At 39.0% G+C, this 20733-nt stretch overlaps 1 protein-coding gene across 5 annotated transcripts in view; it reads right to left on the bottom strand.

The window, feature by feature from the left end:
* The window catches only part of AKAP9 (A-kinase anchoring protein 9), a 164963-nt gene that overhangs the window by 78217 nt on the left and 66013 nt on the right, over nt 1–20733 (bottom strand). For all 5 annotated transcript variants that reach the window (XM_055589687.1, XM_055589688.1, XM_055589689.1 and 2 more), the window contains exons 13-17: nt 17771–17885; nt 17265–17463; nt 9257–9353; nt 8178–8270; nt 171–521 (exon numbers count right to left, since the gene is read on the bottom strand). In XM_055589687.1, the coding sequence (XP_055445662.1) occupies nt 171–521; nt 8178–8270; nt 9257–9353; nt 17265–17463; nt 17771–17885 (855 nt within the window). The remainder of the gene's footprint in view (nt 1–170; nt 522–8177; nt 8271–9256; nt 9354–17264; nt 17464–17770; nt 17886–20733) is intronic.

Raw genomic sequence — 20733 nt, 5'->3', positions numbered from 1 at the left:
GCAAAGAGTCGGACACGACTGAGCAACTTCACTTTCACTTTATAAGTCACAGGTCAAGACTGAACTGAATACTTATGTTCTCCATTAAGCAACATTACTGTTAATATTTTTATAGTGAGAAAAATCACAATTTTTTAAATAAATTTTTATACTCAAGGAAGCGTACTTACAGATTCTCTGACCATAAATGTTCTATCTTTGGAGGACATTTCTTCTGAAATAGTCAGTTCACAGTCCTTTGATTCTAGTATATCGTCGAGATGATCCTTGCTTGATAACAGAACTTCCTTTCCATCTTCTCCTAACTCCTTACTAAGTGGTTTACATTCTTCTTTAAATTTCCTGTCTGTTGCCTCAAAAGTCTGAAAACCAGCCTGACCCTGTGATAATTTCATTTCATTTAAGTAATGCTCTTGCTGACAGAGAGGAGATGCTTCTGATGATGGAGTGTCTTCTTTTTCCCCAGATATTCTAGACAGTTCAGTTTGCTGAGCAAATGCTATACTCATTGACACAATGACCTGAAGAAATAAGGTAATCAAAAAGGATTCAGTTCAAGAAAGGATTAGATCTGTAAATACTAGCAAGAATTAGAAAAGCAAGTTTCCTCTTAAAAACTACATAAACTAGTAAAAAAGATGGTCTCGTGCTTTTAAACTAAAAGAAATCTCAGCATAAAGTGATAAGAAGATAAAGATTCTGTGTTATAATGAATCTAATATCAAAGTGTTTTACTGCCTGCCTTTTTAAAATCAGTAATTATAAAAAATTCTGCCTTACTCTATAACAGCAGTAAACGTTTGGTACAGAAATTCACTATTAACACTTTAGTACATACATTTCCAAATCTTCTTCCTCTTCTTTACATTTAGATATGGATATAAATATAGACAAACATTTTTCTTAGTCATATTCTAATACTATAACCTGTTTTCATAACTATAGTAAGTATCTTTTCAAGTCAAGAAATACATTTCTATATAATTGTAAATGGGTTTAAAGTTTCATATTATACAGATATACTATAAATGTACTTAATCAACTATCTATGTTGGACATTCAGACTAATTCGTCCTTAAGGCTATTTTAAACACCACTGTGATGAAAGCTTTTTAACCATATCATACACATATTCTTTCCAATTTACTTGCGGAAAATTCCCAGAAGTACAGCACTAGGTTTGTGTGATTAGTGAAACTGAGCGAGACCCTGTGGGGCTCCCGGGCATAGAAGCCTTTTGTGTCCCCATTTCCTGTAGGCAAAACTCCAGACTCCATGATCTTCCCTGAGTTCCAAAGGGCAGATTCGAACAGTTGTTAGTTAAGGAAGGAGCAGCCAAGAAACAAGCTCAGGCTGGTTAACGGGACCAGAGAAGCTCTTCAAGGTAAGGAGACCAACCACCTGAGAAGAGATGAAGGGAGTGCAAGCCCAGCTCACACCCTCATCTTGTCAGAAACTCCACCCCTGAAACCACTGCTATAAATAGCGTCTCCTGCACTGGCAGCTGGATTCTGTGCCACTGCGCCACCCGGGAAGCCCCACTGCTATAAAACCTCGCATCAAATCCTCCCAGATTGGGACACACAGCTTTTGAGGGCAGGAGCCTGCTCTGTCTCCCATTGCCTGGCAAAGCAAGAAAGCTATCCTTTTCTATTTCACCCAAAACTCTGTCTCTGAGATTTGATTTATTAGTGGTATGCAAAGAAGCTGACCTTTTGGCATCATTGGTAAAATGATGATACAATTCAATCTAATCTATTTCACTTTCCACTTCAACTATGATCCTTAATTCCTGCTTATTTTAGTTCCACCCACCATAGGTACCTAGAAATTGTGACCAGCAGCCTTGGCTCTGAGAAGTCTAAGCCTTTGAGAACCAACTATTGTTCAGGCACTAAGTCATGTCTGACTCTTTGCGACTCCATGGACTACAGAACGCCAGGCTCCTCTATCCTCCACTATCTCTTGGCGTTTGCTCAAATTCATGTTCACTCAGTTGGTGACGCTATCTAACCATCTCATCCTCTGCCGCCCTCTTCTCCTTTTGCCTTCAATCTTTCTCAGCATCAGGGTCTTTTAGAATGAGTCAGCTTCTTGCATCAGGTGGCCAAAGTATTGGAGCTTCAGCTTCAGCGTCAGTCCTTCCAATGAAGATTCAGGACTGATTCCTTTAGGATTGACTGGTTTGATCTCCATGCAGTACCAGGGACTCTCAAGAGTCTCCTCCAACACCAGTTTTCAAAAGCATCAGTTCTTCAGTGCTCAAACAAAAATCTGATGAGATGTTAGGTCACAAATGAAATTTTTAAAAAATTGGTCATTATAAAGATCACTTTTTTTGTATACATATTTAGAATAGAAATGGATAACAAATAATTAAAAGAACCATGTGTTTTGGAAACTAAAAAACCAACCAGCCAACCAACCAAACATAAAAACCAAGCCTAGACTAACTACCTTGTAATTCTCTCCTTTCTATTCACCACCATACCATCTAACCAAATTCCACCTGTGTTTACAATTAACTCTGCCTAGTCTGTGTCTGTGCAGCTGAACTTAACTGAGGAGAAAAATGAAAAAACAAGCTGACTGGTCTTACTTTAACATCATAACCACTATCCTTGAAATGAGCCCTTAGTAATATGGGCGATTCTACCCAATTTCCCTTGTCGTTTCCATTTCTTATTCCTTCTCTTAGCCCTTTGCTTTCTCCTTAAAGCTCCAACATCATCTCTTCCTTTCTCATTCTCAGGTGCTGAGTTCGCTTTTTACTTTACTGAGAAAAATAGAAGTAATCAGAAAAGAACTTCCACAGTCTCCAAATACTTCATCTGAAAACATACTTGAATCATGAGTCAAATATTCTTACCTTCCTTCCTGTTTCAATGAATTAGAACTACCATGCTTCGACCTAATGGCAGCTTTTCAGGAGATCTGCAACTCTTCTCATCTACTCAAGGACACTGCTCCAGCAACTATTCCACTCTCTCTTTAAATCAGCTATTTTTCCCCCTTCTCTCCTCAATCGCTTCTATCAGCATAGAAACAGGATGTGGTATCTTTCATCTTAAACAAAAACAAAACAGCAACAACAATCTACCACTCAGTTCCCTACATCACTCTTTAGTTAGCACTGTACTTCTCTCCTCTTTAAAAACAACTCAGAATAATTCATTTCTTCATTCTTCTCCTTCACTCTCTCTCAAATCAGATCTAATCAGTTTGTCTCTACCATTCCATCAAATGTGTTCTTGTGAAAGTCACTGATGATTGCACACTGTAAAATCCAATGGTTACTTTGCAGTTCCAACCTTTCAAGACTTTATCAGAAATACCTGACAAAGTTTAATACATTCTCAATAAACTTTTATCACTGGCTTCTCTGATGCAATCTTTGGTCATTTCCACATATAATGCACCACTTTTTCATTTCCTTTGTTCCTCCTCACTTCTCTGCCCTCAAACAGTGGCCTCCTCTGGGCTCGGTTTCCAGACCCCTTCTTCATTTACACTCACTAGATTAGTATTTTTCAATATTTCTTACTGTAACCATGGTAAACATACACATACAACAAAAATAAAACATTTTATACTGTGACCCAACTTCTTGTGTGTCTGTTTTATATAACTGAATGTTTCCATTAATATCAAAATCCTGTACCAAACCAAATTTAATTTCATGCCTTACAAAGAAGTTATAACACCACAGTTTGAAAAACACGACTCTAAATACCACCGTATTTCCATGTTGAGTTTTATCTTACTTCCTGAACTCTAGATTTATACATCCAATCATTTTCTCATCCCTTATATTTACATATTTAATGACTGTTTTTCGTTTAATGGATCAAAATTTGAATATTGAGTTACCCACTCCCCTTCAGAAACTACTCCTTTGTATTTGTTTTCATCCTACATCTAACACCTAAGTAACTCCATTATTCCAGGTGCTTAGATCAAATTACCTGCAGTACTATCTTCCCTTGAAGGGGAAGTCCTTGCCCCTCTTTCCCTGTATTTCCTCTTCCTGTATCCAGTTACATCTGCTGAGGATATAAATCTGTACCAGGGTTTCACAATATTTCTCCAAATGGAACCCATGAATACAAAGGTCGCAGGACTGAATGAAACCATCCTCCAACTCGGCAATGCTGGCAGTTGGGTAGGTGGCTCCCAAACTCTTGCCAATTCTCCGTGGACACCTCTTGGAGACATCCACTGGAAAACTGCTGACTTTCTCTTTTGCATCCCACTTTCTTAAAAGGATCAATCTGTTATCTTCATGATTTACTCTCCCACTGACATCTGGACTCTCCCCTCATGACAGTTCAAAAGTGAGGTCTTCTGTGATTACCCTATATAAAACAAAAGCACCTCACTCCCCATGGAATCTTCTAGTCTTATTACCTTGGTTCATTTTTCTCTTCATAGTATCTATTACTCTCGTACATTGTCTATTTGCACCAGCTAGATAAAAGGTCAGGGCTTCACAGGTGGCTCATTAGGAAAGAATTAGTACAGGACTCATGGGTTCAATCCCTGGGTTGGGAAGATGGCCCAGAGAAGGAAATGGCAACCCACTCCAGTATTCTTACCTGGGAAAGCCCACAGATAGAGAAGTCTAGCGGGCTAGAGTCCATGGGGACACAAAAGAGTTGGACATGACTTAGTGACCACACAATAACAACAGATGTAAGGTCTACAGGAGCAATGATTTCATCTATTTTTCTTCTGCTATACCCTGCACTCAGAACACTGCTTGGCAGTGAAATGAACTGTTAATGAATGTCTATTTTTCAATAGTACATACCCAAATCACAGGGTGAATCTAATGTTATCTATGTTAGCAATCACTACCTCTACTGGTTTCTTCCATATACTCTGTGCTTTTAAAACAATGTTTCTCAATATTTTTCTAACTTCTTATAGGGTTGAGCATAACCCCATCTGTTCTGCTGACTAATATAAACAACATGTCCTATTCTGGGGCTTCACTGGTGGCTCACATAGTACAGAATCTGCCTGCAATGCAGAAGACGTGGGTTTGCTCCCTGGGTCAGGAAGATCCCCTGGAGAAGAGAACGGTTACCCACTCCAGTATTCTTGCCTGGAGAATTCCACAGACAGAGGAGCCTGGCAGGCTACAGATCATTGGGTCCCAAGTACAGGACACCACTGAGCAACTTTCATTTTTCATAAACTATTCTAGGATCAAGCTGGGCCATGATGTGTTCTCTCTTGGATCACAGTATTGGGTTGGCCAGAAAGTTCATTTGGGATTTTCTGTAACATGTTATGGGAAAAATGAATAAACTTTGTGGCCAATTCAATACCTTGGCTGCCTCTGGAATGGTCTTCATTGACCTGTACTCTAGTGATCTGCTATAAGCTTGATGAATGATGCTTCACAAAACATATTTATATCATCACCATTATCACAGTAGTAAGACTGCTTCAAAAGATGTCATTTATGAGTCTTTATTATCTTCTAGGTGTCTTATGGCATCCAGTCCCATCCCTTCATGGCAAATAGATGGGAAAACAATGGAAAAAGTGACAGACTTTATTTTCTTGGGTTCCAAAATCACTGCAGATGGTGACTGCAGCCATGAAATTAAAAGATGCTTGCTCCTTGGAAGAAAAACTATGACAAACCAAGATAGCATATTAAAAAGCAGAGACATTACTTGCTGACAAAGGTCCATATATATAGTTGAAGCTATGGTTTTTCCAGTAGTCATGTATGGATGTGAAAGTTGGACCATAAAGAAGGCTGAGCACCAAAGAATTGCTGTTTTTGAACTGCTGGAGTTGGAGAAGACTCTTCAGAGTCTGTTGGACTGCAATGAGATCAAACCAGTCAACCCTAAAGGAAATCAATCCTGAATAATCATTGGAAGGACTGATGCTGAGGCTGAAGCTCCAATACTTTGGCTACCTGATGCAAAGAGCTGACTCATTGGAAAAGACCCTGATGCTGGGAAAGACTGAAGGTAGGAGGAAAGGGGACAACAAAGGATGAGATGGTTGGATGGCATCACGGACTCAACGGACATGAGTTTGAGCAAGCTCCAGGAGATGGTGAAGGACAGGGAAGCCTGGTGTGCTGCAGTCCATGTGGTGGCAGAGTCAGGCACTATTGAGCAACTGAACAATATAATACAAAATAGGTGCCTTGTATGTATTAGCTCATTGAACCTTCACAAGAATTACTATTACTTCTATTATTCTCCTCTTTTAACATAGAGGGAACTGAGACTGACTAGTTAAGTAACTTTCCTAAGACTGCAAATCTAATCCTATCCCAAACCTCATATCCTTAACTGCTATACTAGGATGCCCTGCTACAAACATTTCACTTGAGAAAGAAAAAACCTTGCAACTCTCTAAAAGAACCAGATAGTGAGAACTGTATAAAAGTGATGGTGCTTCACTTTTTTTTTTTTTTAAGGTTTTTTTGACCATTTTAAATCTTTATTGAATTTGTTATATTGTTGTTTCTGTTTGTTTTTTTTTTTTTTTTTGGCCACAAGGCATGTGAGATATAAGCTCCATGACCAGGGATTGAACCTGAAGCCCCTGCACTTGAAGAAGTCTTAACCACTGGACTGCCAGAGGAGTCCTGGTGCCTCACTGTTCACTTTGAACAAAATTATTCAATTCAAATATGGAAGTGAGTAGGTCCTTATGGCCCACATATTTCCTTGAGTATTGACCGCCTCATCTAATTTATATTTAATCTAATTCTTTATGCATTTCCTGTAAATTCTATCCCTCCTTCACTAAAACGCATATACTCCAGTAGGACTGCTACACTAGAACAGTTTAAATACTATAAAAAACAAGCACGACAAACTCAGAACCCAACTACTCCAAAATAAGAACCCAAACAGGAATATGCATTTTAAGAGAATTCAGAGACAAAGAAATGGAATCATAATGGTATAGTAGGTAGTACACGTGGTATTCAGGAGTTTACAATAGTTCTGAGCATAGCAGCTAAGAGCATCGACAGTCATAAACATCACAGTCACTTCTGTTTTTTATTTGTTGGTTACTTTGGACTTGGATCCAGTACCCTAAGTTCAGCGGTTCCCTAAGCAGGGAAAGGTGACACAGTTTCTACCTGCTAGGTCAGTGGTGCAGAAGCAAGCAGGCTGCAAGCCCCCTAAAGAGGCACCTGGAGGAAGCCTTGTGGCCCCCTGGACTCCATGCATCCCCCAGGTTAAGCTCAGGAAAGCCACAGTCTACCTGTTCAGTTCCCCTTGGGCTCTCAGAGGAAGAACCCCACACTTACAGGAGACCACATTTGATCTCCCTTCTGGGGTCCAGATGCGTTTCTGAGCCAAGTTTTTCCAGAATCCATCACTTTGTGGTAAGCAGGAGAGTGACTGTCTTTGGTTATACATTCTGCGTGCAGGTGAAAATTCTCTCCACCAAGATTCCCACAAAGCCCAAGGCTCTCTTTCCTGTGGACTACAGCAGCCTTTCTCCCTCAGGAGAAGGATGAAGGAATGAAGTTGGGTACAGGCTTCCATCAATCCCTAAATAATCCCTATATTTCAGGAAACAGACTTTGCAGATGGCTCAGTGGTAAAGAATACGCCTGGTAATAGAGGAGACACAGAGATGTGAGTTTGATCCCTGGGTTGGGAGATCTCCTGGAGGAGGAAATGGCAACCCACTTCAGTATTCCTGCCTGGAAAATTCCATGGACAGAGGAGACTGGCAGGCCACAGTCCATGGGTCGCAAAGAGTTGGACACCACTGAGTGACTGAGCATGCACACATGTACTACTGCTCTGGGAGGAGGTAGGCAAAACTATTTTAATATAAAAGACCAAGCATTTCCTTTCTCATTTCCTATCACATCCTCCACCTTTAAGGAAGGCCAAACTCCTTCCTATGGTACTACTCACAAGGTAATAAATTTATAACTCCCACAAGTTTCTAACTGCTATTCTACATCAAGAGACAAATGCTTTTCTCATAGAATAATTCACAGAACATTCCATTCTAAGGCAACTGTGGATAGTTACAGTATCTGACAACTTAAAGGAGCTACATGTAAAATTTACAACAAAAACCAGTGCTTTATCGTCAATGAAATCTATCTTTTTTTGAAGGCTCAAAGAGAATACAGACAAAATTATCTTTCAAATAAACTATAAACTTACCTTAGCTACTTCTTCTTCTAATCGTTCTTGGTACTGTTTTTTCAGCAACTTAACCATATTTGTTTCCTTTTTCACTCCAAATTCACCAGAATACTAAATTAAAAAGCAAATATGACATATTTATTTATACTAATTATACAACACTTTTAAACTTTTCTCAAAAGATTTCTATTCTTTAGAAAATTTCTTAAAAGCTTTAATAAGTAAATAAATTGCTGCTCAATTAAAAGCAATAGTTCTAGTGAATAATTCTACTAAATTAATTGTGCTTACTCTTGTGAAGTTTAAAATGCAAACTGAGAAGCATGCTTACAATTACTAATGTACAGTTCTAGAGTGGGGGAAGAAAAGATATTACTTAAGAACTAAAAATTTACTGAATGAAGCCCAGGATTTTACAGTTATGTTTGGGAAAAGTGGCCACAAATTGGGAATATACACAGTGTTGAGGAGAGGCAAAAGGTGGTTTGACTAGATCAGATATACTGGAAAAGATGAGGGACTTTTCTATACTGTATGGCCTGTGCTGAAAAAAGCCTTTTCCAATGTCCTAGCCCTAGCGTATTGAATTCTGGGAATTCCTAAAGAATACTCTAGAGATAGTCTAGTTCAACTTCTCATGGTAGGAAGAAAAGCTGTTTCTCTTTTTTGAAACTAATTTCTTGTAAAGTTCAGGGCACTGAAATTAACTTGCTATATAGCCCATGTTATATAAAACAAGACAAATTTTAAATTAGAATATATTTAGGGGGAAAAAAAAACCTCTCAATTTTAACTTTTTTGTGTTTTTGCTATGCTATGAAAGTACATCAGGCTTCCAAAGTGGCACTAATGGTAAAAAACCTGTCTGCCAATGCAGGAGACTCGGGTTCAATCCCTGGGTTGGGAAGATCCCCTGGAGGAGGCAATGGAAACCCATTCCAGTATATCAAATTTCTTCACTTATATATTCTTCTGGATCTTTATTCTCATTTTTACTATACTTAATTCACAGCAACTATTTATTGAATAATTAAATCACATACATAAAAATGATAGTAACAAAAATACAATTAGTGTACATAACAGTTTAAAAATACCTCTGTAGCGCCATCAATGTTCTGTTCTAGACAACTTGCTGGGTATGTTGCTTTCTGTACATCAGACTCAGTAATTACCACTGAATCAACGAAGAAGCTAAATATAAACAAAAGAGGATGAAGGGATTAATGTTGTGTGTGAATTTTACTGTTAGTAAATTTACAGCATGCATAAAATGTGTGTTGGGGCAGCGGGGTATTGTAACATAACTCATTATTTTTGACTACTTTTTTCACTTAAAAGTAAAGCAGCAGAATTACATAAATATTTAACAGATTATCCCTGAGTTTTATGCCATTTTATAAGTCTACTACAAATGTATGACATGGAGCTGTTTATAAGTATAGATTTTTTTAAAAGTTACCTATACTATTATTGAGGAAGCAAGTTTACAAAATCTCATTTTTATTAAAAATTTACACACACATGCAGAGTGAAAAAATTCTGGAAGAACACACATCAAAAGTAACAGTGATTACCTCCAGTGGAATGGGGGTGTAGTGACAGTGAGAAACATTCTTAATTTTATTCATAACTACTTCTGAAATTTTTAGTTTTTCATGTATTCATGTATCTTTTGGTATTCACGTCTTTATTCTGTATTGTATTGGGTCACTTCTAAATGTTCACTACAACAAATAATGCTAAAATAGAGATCTCATAAATGTATCTCTGCATACATATATAGATGTTTCTACATGATAAAATCTTATAATTTTAATTTTTAAAATTTTAACATGCTATATTTGAAAAAGTTACATTAATTTAATTTCATAATCATACAATTTAAGTATTTTCTCAAAACTTCAACAACAGAGTCTCAACGACCTTAAAACTTTCTTAGAAGATGTATGTCTTTATTTTTGAGATTATACATTTTTTCAAATAGGAATGTACGAAGAAGTAGCATTCTTTGTGCTACTGGCCATAAAAGTTTCTTCTGTTGTGAACTCCCTATACATCTTCTATATTCATGTTAAATTATCATAAAAACTCATGTTTCTTGTCTTTATTCTCTGCCCTTTCCTGGTTCGTTTATCTTTTTTATTATTTCATCTGTTTCCTCACAGCTTCGTGCAAACACTGTTCTGATCCTTTGCTTCATTTCTCATTTTCACAGCCCATGAAAGATCCCCCAGATTATTTATCCAGCTACAGAGACTCAAACTAAAAAAAAAAAAAAAAAAATGCTGCCGAGTTCACAATGACTTAATTTTGTAGCTTTACAGCCTTTGAAAATGTTTATCCCATATTCAAAAAAATAGACTAGCTGAAATCAAATTCACTGTTTCTATCTTATAATTAAGGTCCTAACCTTCCACCTGCATGATTTCTTTACTTATATTAACACATCATAAGCCTTCATATTCTCTAGCTCAAACAATACAGGTCATCTTTCCTCTGTTTTGCTCCAAAGATTCCTTCCATCCCAACATCTCACAGTCGTCCCTTTATTTCCACTTCCCCTGGAGCCACTGCAAAAAGCATCATTACAGAAATGTGCAGCGATGGGCACTGAAAAATGCCACACACTCATGGCTTTAAATTCCAGCACTTTGGCTGTCTCATCATGTTATATTCCCCAATCACTAAAGAAATTATTGTTATATGAATAAATATTATTTCAATGATTGGACTGAAGTCCCTTGAGGTAAGTGAAGTGAAGTGTCAGTTGCTCAGTTGTGTCTGACTCTTTCTGACCCCAGGGACTATACAGTTCATGGAATTCTCCAGGTCAGAATATTGGAGAGGGTAGCCGTTCCCTTCTCCAGGGGATCTTCCCAACCCAGGGACTGAACCCAGGTCTTCCACTCTGCAGGAGGATTCTTTACAAGCTGAGCCATGAGGGAAGCCCAAGAACGCTAGAGTGGGTAGCCTATCCCTTCTCCAGGAGATCTTCCTGACCCAGGAATCAAACTCGGGTCTCTGCATTGCAGGCAGATTCTTTACTATCTGAGCTACCAAGGAAGCCCCTTGAGGTAAAGGGTCACTTTACAAACATCTAAAGTTTTCTCCACAACATTTAGCGAAGTCTCTTTGCAGTCACAGGACTGGAAAAGGATGTTTTCATTCCAATCCCAAAGAAAGGCAATGCCAAAGAATGTTCTGACTACTGCACAATTGCACTCATCTCACACGCTAGCAAAGTAATGCTCAAAATTCTCCAAGCCAGACTTCAACACTATGTGAACTGAGAACTTCCAGATGTTCAAGCTGGATTTAGAAAAGGCAGAGGAACCACAGATCCAATTGCCAACATCCACTGGATCATGAAAAAAGCAAGAGAGTTCCAGAAAAACATCTACTTCTGCTTTACTGATTACGCCAAAGACTTTGACTCTGTAGATCACAACAAATGGCAGAAAATTCTTCAAGAGAGAGGAATACAGACCACCTTACCTGACTTCTGAGGAACCTGCATGCAGGTCAAGAAGCAACAGTTAGAACTGGACATGGAACAACGGACTGGTTCCAAATAGATAAAGGAGTATGTCAAGGCTGTATATTGTCACTCTGCTTTTTAACTTATATGCAGAGTTGTCATGTGAAATGCTGGGCTAGATGAAGCACAAGCTGGAATCAAGATTGCCGGGAGAAATATCAATAACCTCAGATGACACCACCCTTATGGCAGAAAGTGAAGAGCAACTAAAAAGCCTCTTGATGAAGGTGAAAGAAGAGAGTGAAAAAGTTGGCTTAAAACTCAACATTCAGAAAACTAAGATAATGGCATCCGGTCCCATCAGTTCAGTTCAGTTCAGTCGCTCAGTTGTGTCCAACTCTTTGCGACCCCATGAATCACAGCACACCAGGCCTCCCTGTCCAACACCAACTCCCAGAGTTCACTCAAACTCATGTCCATCAAGTCGGTGATGCCATCCAGCCATCTCATCCTCTTGTCGTCCCCTTCTCCTCCTGCCCCCAATCCCTCCCAGCATCAGAGTCTTTTCCAATGAGTCAACTCTTCGCCTGAGGTGGCCAAAGTACTGGAGTTTCAGCCTTAGCATCATTCCTTCCAAAGAACACCCAGGGCTGATCTCCTTTAGAATGGACTGGTTGGATCTCCATGCAGTCCAAGGGACTCTCAAGAGTCTTCTCCAACACCACAGTTCAAAAGCATCAATTCTTCTGCACTCAGCTTTCTTCACAGTCCAACTCTCACATCCACACATGACCACTGGAAAAACCATAGCCTTGACTAGATGGACCTTTGTAGGCAATTTTCAATATGCTATCTAGGTTGGTCATAACTTTCCTTCCAAGGAGTAAGCGTCTTTGAATTTCATGGCTGCAATCACCGTCTGCAGTGATTTTGGAGCCCAAAAAATTCAAGTCTGACACTGTTTCCACTGTTTCCCCATCTATTTCCCGTGAAGTGATGGGACCAGATGCCATGATCTTCGTTTTCTGAATGTTGAGCTTTAAGCCAACTTTTTCACTCTCCTTTTTCAGTTTTATCAACAGGCTTTTTAGTTCCTCTTCACTTTCTGCCATAAGGGTGGTGTCATCTGCACATCTGAGGTTATTGATATTTCTCCCGGCAATCTTGATTCCAGCTTGTGCTTCTTCCAGTCCAGCATTTCTCATGATGTACTCTGCATATAAGTTAAAAAAGCAAGGTGACAATATACAGCCTTGATGTACTCCTTTTCCTATTTGGAACCAGTCTGTTGTTCCATGTCCAGTTCTAACTGTTGCTTCCTGACCTGCATATAGGTTTCTCAAGAGGCAGGTCAGGTGGTCTGGTATTCCCACCTCTTGAAGAATTTTCCACAGTTTATTGTGATCCATACAGGCAAAGGCTTTGGCATAGTCAATAAAGCAGAAATAGATGTTTTTCTGGAACTCTCTTGCTTTTTTGATGATCCAGCGGATGTTGGCAATTTGCTCTCTTGTTCCTCCGCCTTTTCTAAAACCAGCTTGAACATCTGGAAGTTCACAGTTCACGTACTGCTGAAGCCTGGCTTGGAGAATTTTGAGCATTACTTTACTAGCATGTGAGATGAGTGCAACTGTGCAGTAGTTTGAGAATTCTCTGGCATTGCCTTTCTTGGGATTGGAATGAAAACTGACCTTTTCCAGTCCTGTGGCCACTGCTGAGTTTTCCAAATTTGCTGGCATACTGAGTGCAGCACTTTCACAGCATCATCTTTCAGGATTTGAAATAACTCAACTGGAATTCCATCACCTCCACTAGCTTTGTTCGTAGTGATGCTTTCTAAGGACCACTTGACTTCACATTCCAGGATGTCTGGCTCTAGGTGAGTGATCATACAATCGTGATTATCTTGGATGTGAAGATCTCTTTTGTATAGTTCTTCTGTATATTCTTGCCACCTCTTCTTAATATCTTCTGCTTCTGTTAGGTCCAAAGCATTTTTGTCCTTTATTGAGCCCATCTTTGCATGAAATGTTCCATTGGTATCTCTAATTTTCTTGAAGAGATCCCTAGTCTTTCCCATTCTGTTGTTTTCCTCTATTTCTTTCACTTCATGGCAAATAAATGGGGAAACTATGGCAACAGTGAGATATTTTATATTTTGGGGCTCCAAAATCACTGCAGTCATGAAATTAAAAGATACTTGCTCCTTGGAAGAAAAGCTATGACCAACCCAGACAGCATATTAAAAAGCAGAGACATTACTCTGCCAACAAAGGTACATCTAGTCAAAGTTATGGATTTTCCAGTAGTCACGTATGAATGTGAGAGCCGGACTATAAAGAAAGCTGAGCACCAAAGAATTGATGCTTTTGAACTGTGGTGTTGGAGAAGACTCTTGCGAGTCCCTTGGACTGCAAGGAGATCAAATCAGTTAGACCTAAAGGAAATCAGTCCTGAATATTCATTGGAAGGACTGATGCTGAAGCTGAAGCTCCAATACTTTGCCCACCTGATGGGAAGAACTGTCTCCTTGAAAAAGACCCTAATGCTGGGAAAGATTGAAGGCAAGAGGAGAAGGGGATGACAGAGGATGAGATGACTGGATGGCATCACCAACATGAGTTTGAGCAAGCTCTGGCAGTTTGTGATGGACAGGGAAGCCTGGTATGCTGCAGTCTATGGGGTCGCAAAGAGTCGGACACGACTGAGTGACTGAACTGACTTTCCAGTCGTGGTTTCTTTTAACCCTCATGGTTTTAAGGTAGTTTTTACCCTCAGTATTATTTAGACATGGGTTTCAAAGAGGTGGCTCAGTGGTAAAGAATCCACCTGCCAATGCAGAAGATGTGAGTTCAATCCCTGAGTTGGGAAGATCCCCTGCAGAAGGAAATGGCAACCATTCCAATATTCTTCTTGGAGAATCCCATGGACAGAAGAGCCTGGTGGGCTGCAGTCCGTGGGGTCACAAAAGGTTGGACACGACTGAGGACAGCACATATTACCTAAACTTGTTTAAATATCTGCCTAAGATCAAATGGCGGCTCAAGGGTCCAACTGGGAGTCAAATACAGGTTTGGCTGTTTCAACTCCATACTATTGCTTCTAAGAGGCTTCAAGGATAACATTACCAAATATTTGTTAAATGAATGACAATTATTTTTCATAAACTATTTCAAGTCTATATTAGAAGAACAATATACTCTTTATTCAAAAAGTGCTACAGCTGTTTCCAAATATGTAGTGATATTTCACAAGAAATAACTTTAATTACATGTTCATAGGGGAAAATATGGCAGTCAATAAACCTCACTGGTGAGGTCTGAGAGAAAACTAATGGTTTTGGTTGAAAGGTACTGTTACTACATTTCGATTGTGCATTTCAGAAACTCTGAGAAGCACAATAAGCTTGCAAAATCCCAAGTGTAGGAACAGCAAAGTAGATCTACTCTTCCAGGGCTCTTCCTTTTCTTCATGCTTCAGAGAGAAAACATCAGTAATTAAAGGAAGGCTACTTGAAATATGTTAAATGGTTATGAGTTCTTATTATCCACCTATTTTCTTTCATATCAAAAAATCTAAAGTAATAGTATCCAAGTGTCAATCTATGGACTGCCTGCATCATAATTATCTTGTTATAAATACAAATGACCAGAGTCTATGTCAAAGCTATTGAATCTACTCATGCTTCAAATGTAAAATCCAGTAATCTGCAATTTTACGTAGTCGAAAAATAGTATTAAATTTCAAAAACCTCCAATGTTTTCGATGCATCATAAAGTTTGGGAACCAATGACTTCAAATAAAACGCAAGCTTTGTAAGGCTGTGCCAATGTGGGATAAATAATTCCAAAGCCTATATACAGAGGCTGAATGAAAGCAGCAGAAGCAGAGTGCTTCCAAAGAAGTGAGGAAACAGTGGTTTGTCTTCAACACACACACACACACATACACACAGAACAAAACACAAAAACTCTGTCTTCAGGTTTCCATCAGTCCTAGAGCAGCAGAGCCAGTCAGTTAGGTTAAAACTCTGAGGACTTTATAGAGCTAGTTAAATACTACAACACATTTCCCAACTATAGTATAAGTTGTTCAATCATTTTAACAAATATTTACTAAGCACCAACTATTTGTAGGGAATTATTATAGGATTTGGGATACAGAAAATTACATAGACAAAAATTCCCTTAACAAAGTTTGAAGTCCAACACAGGGGACAGATAATGTAAACAAATAAATAAACCTTCCCTCCTATCTATCTATCTATATACACATATACACATATAAATACATATATATATACTTATCTTTATAGTTACATATATATAAAACACATTTCCCAGGTGTCTCAGTAGTAAAGCATCTGCCTGCCAAGCAAGAGATGTGGGTTTGATCCCTGGGTTGGGAAGATCCCCTGGAGAAGGAAATGGCAACCCACTCCAGTGTTCTTGCCTGGGAAGTCCCATGGACAGAGCAGCCTGGTGGGCTACAGTCCATGGGTTGGGCACAACTTAGCAAAGAGTTGGACACAATTTAGCGACTGAACAGCAACAAAATATATATAACATAACATTAATATAGAAAAACTAAACAGGAAACTCAGGTGTAGAGCACTAAGGGGTGATTTTAATTTGAATCGGGTGATCAGGACAGGCCCCATGAGAAAAAGGCACCTGAGCAAAGACCTGAAGAACTGAGTGTGTTGGGTATACAAATAACCTAGAGCAAGATCAACCCAGGCAGAAGGGACAGCAACGAGAAGAGAGATTCACAAGCAGGAGCATCCCAACAGCGTGAGGATCCTGAGGAGACTATGAGGAGTTACAGTAGTAAGGCACAGCAAGGCAGCAGGACACAGATTCAGAGAGAGAGGACCCAGTAGGTAAGGATCTGGGAAGGCACAGGAAGGACAGGAGAGCACTGGAATAACATGACTTGTCTTAAATTTTAAAAGCAAAGCTTTGGAACTGTTGAGAACAGACTCTAGGGAAGAGTTAGGACAAAAGCAGTAATCCAAGTGAGACATGATGACGGCAGGGACTAGGGGCCTGGTGAGAAGTGGTACAGTTTAGATTTGTCTTGGAAATAGAGATAACAGGATTTCTTGACAGACTGGAAGTGTGGTTTGAAAGGGGAGTCACCACTGATGGAGTCAGATGGCTGCAGAAGGGGCAGATTTTGAGGGGAAGATTCAGAGTGGGTATTTTGGATGTGGTAAATCCAAGTATTAGACAACCAGGTGGAGAAAGTCTAGCTATCACTGGAGTGATCGTATCTTCTATCCTTTGTGTACTGCCCATATCAAAGCAGCCAGGACTAAGCACACAATAAAAACAAACATGCACACCACCTGGTGTAACTTAGCAAATTCATAACAAAGAGCCTCTTTATAAAATAAAGCCGTAATTAATATTCCTATTATAAAATACATCTTGTTTACACTAACCTTTACTTCACACATTTCAGAGATGAAGAATTACCTCCTGTTCGTATTTCTTGACAATGCTACAGCTCATCTCTTTCAAGCAAAGTTGCTTAAGTTACATTTTTTTCTTAAAACCACCATATTATGACTGCTACTAAACTACAAATACTATTGAATGAACTTAAAGGTTGATGGATACCTTGGCTGAACTGCAGACTCATTAACAGCTTGAAGCCTTTCCTGCAAAGAATGAATCTCGGCCTCATAATTTTCTTCAGTTTCTTTCAATTGCTGCTGCAAAGAGGATACGTGGCTTTCTAATTCGTGAACCTGTCCTTCAAGTTGTTTTATTTTTTCAGTATCTTGCAGCGTAGATAACTTGCTTTTATGACTAACATCTAAGTTACATGAATAGAAGAAAATACACATTTCAATATAAATTTCTCAATGAAATACCAAAATCACTTTTTTGAAGTAGGAGAATATTCATTCTTCTTTGAAAGATAATGTTTTTTAATAGTATAACTCGGGTATCAATTTAAACTCATGTAGACATGATAAGAAAACATGATAACTCAAGATCATTTTTTCTATCTTCATGGCAGCAATACCACTACAACTACCAATTTTATGTCTTTTTACTGAAGTCAAATTACTGAACATCTGATACAAAAAACCACATTATGGTATATAATCCAAATTTACCAATGTCTTGCAAATTGGTCATCTGAGGATGAGTTGATAGAAACTCTGTTTGCTTTTTTGGCAGGTTCGCTTCTGCAAATTCAAGTTTCATATTACATGCCTGCTGTCTCTTAATCTATGAAAAATAACAGAAGAAAAACAGTGACATAGATATATGACTCAGGATTGTGGAAACTATACAAAGCAACTTTATCTTTAAAAAGGTTTTTTTTTTTCTTCCCCAAATCACCCAGAACTGTACCATTCTGATACAGGTATTTTCCCTTCCATGTTATTCCACACTCTGACACAGTGACTCACATCACATTCCCTTCACAGGGACTGAAATTATATGACTAAATATAATGTTCTTTCATATCCAGAAGGAATTTGATCTAACTATAAAAACAGGAGCCACACAGAATTTTGGTCGAAGGTTCATAACAATATTTAAAACATGACTTAATCTTTGAAATTTGAATTCATACAGAGTAAATTTTATATTATGAATACTTGATAACATATCTGCTATTAATCTCCAAATGTAACCTACATACAATCAGGTGGCTGACAAATGTGTGCTATTCTTTATACAAAAGGAAGGAAAATAACAAAAACAGATAAACCTCAGCTTCTTTCCTTAACTATTAAAACTAGGCAGCAATATGTCAGATGTGTATGTATTACTTAAGTCATTCCTCAAATATTTAATACTCAGTCTGCTATGTGGCAAGCACGGTAACAAGGGAGAGTAAGAATATAAAATCAGTGGAAAAAAAATGCACACACACATATACACGGTACATCTGCCCTCACAGAATGTATCAACTAATTTGGGAAGTAAAATTAAATAATTAACAATGCATTAAACTATAACATGTGACTAAAGGGTGATAACAGAAGAGACTGGTAGGGGTCTGATGGAGGAAGTGAAATTTGGTTTGGGCCCCCATTGTTTTGGTCAATGCTTAGGAAAGGTTCCAAGGAAGGAAGAGTAGGAGCATTCATGAAAGGGTGGCCTGCTATCAGTGGTGAAGACAGGGGTCCTGAGGGACAGGGGACGCTGAGCATGCTAGGTGAAGAAGGCAGACATAGACCAAAGAGCACCTGAAAAGCAAGGTGAGAGTGTGGATTTGCTGTACCAGGTGAACAAAGAATTCTGGAGATGGAGGTGAGCACCAGGATAAAATGTATTTCCCAAGAAGGCCATTTCAGTTGGTACTACTTTTATCAAATCCTCTACCTGACTCCTAACCCCATGTACATTTCAACCAAGAATCTTGCCTCCGACTTCCCAGAGAAAATAAAGCCCATCAGGTAAACACTTCAGTTTTCAGCTCTACCTTTCAATACTGTCAGTTCATTCAGCAAACGCACAGTAAACCTTTACCATGTGCTAAACAAAGCCCTGTGCTAAGAGGAAATGAAAATTAAGAGAAGACTTCCTGACTTTGAAGGATGTAGTGGGGTTTAGCCTAGTGGACATATCACATGTCGTCACAACTCATACACCATAATTAGTGGGTCAAGTAGAGATTCTTGGTGACTATAAGTGGGTGAAGGCTTTAAAAGCCACAGAACTAAAGTTACATAAATTAAGGAAAGAAGATATTCTAAGAGAAGAGCTAATACTATAAATAAAAAAACAGTAGAATTAAGAAATTGGGCTTCCCTTGTAGCTCAGTCGGTGAAGAATCTGCCAGCAGTACAGGAGACCTGGGTTTGATCCCTGGGTCAGTAAGATTCCCCTGGAGAAGGAAATGGCAACCCACTCCAGTATTCTTGCCTGGAGAATCCTAGGGACAGAAGAGCCTGAGGGGCTGCGGTCCATGGGATCTCAAAGAGTTGGGCACGACTGAGCAACTACACACTTACTTACTTACTTAGCTGAAGGTACACCGGTCATCTGTTTACGTTACCACCTAAGGTGGTAATGTAGAGATCTGACTTTCATTCCTGGCTACAGAAGTATTCTTTGGGGTACCAAACAGTTTTTCTTGTATTTTTTTTTTTTCCTAATTGCTTCCCAATTAGAAAAAAAAAATTTTTTTAATTTTTAATCCTTCCCAATACTTAAAAAGGCAAAAAGACTTCACGTAAGATTAGATCATAAAATCGATGAACTGAAAGAATAAACACTAGGCCCCATTCCTACATGCGACAGCACATGAAGCTGAGCAGCCTCTGTCCCCTTTAAATGAAGTATGTTTTCTCCAGGTTTTACTTTCCCAGCTTTCACTTGGCCTTCTTCATTTATCTTATGAGCTGAGCTCACGTAGGCATTTACGTTTATGATCTCTGACATACACCTCTCCTCTTTCCCCAGGACTCAATTAAAATGACATTGAATCTGTAAAAGATAAGTCCATAATAAACCAAAAAATGAAAGAGACCAGCAGATTTCAACAGAAAAGGGTGGCAGAACAGCGATTAAGCAAGAAGGAAGAGGGAAACAGCAAACTAAAGCACACCTGAAGGGAGTTGCAGGCACAGGAGACAGTTAACTCGCCTAGTGGAACCATGAAAAGACACCAGGCTCAGAGAGACCAATGACAGGCAGAGATCAGAAAAGGAATGTATCAGCCCTTAACTAATCACAGCACAGCCTTTCCTGCTGACCCAGCCAGGCAGAAGTCTGGTGGAGGGTAAAAGTTTTTCTAAAGAGAAACTGAAAGAAGTCTGGGGAGAACTAAGGAGCTGAGTGTGGGTGTCTGTGTTCCAGGGCAGGCCTCCCACACTCCAGCACCAGGGAAGGGACACCTGTGACTCATCAAAAGAAACCGTTCCCCGCTCACTGTCTTCAAAGGAAAGCGGCAAAATGGCAAACATCGCTGTAGTTACTTGTTTACTGCAAGTCCTCCTACACTATTTAATAGTTTCAATTATGTACTGTCATCAGGAAAAGCAACACATTTTTAAAAGAAAGAAAGAAAACAAGGAAGGAAGGTAAGAAAGAAGAGCGGACATTTGATGATTAAGAATTC

Source organism: Bubalus kerabau, chromosome 8 (genome assembly GCF_029407905.1).
Source record: "Bubalus kerabau isolate K-KA32 ecotype Philippines breed swamp buffalo chromosome 8, PCC_UOA_SB_1v2, whole genome shotgun sequence".
Lineage (NCBI taxonomy): Eukaryota > Metazoa > Chordata > Mammalia > Artiodactyla > Bovidae > Bubalus > Bubalus kerabau.
The sequence above is the reverse complement of the archived record's forward strand: the minus strand, read 5'-3'. Positions and strand labels throughout refer to the sequence as shown.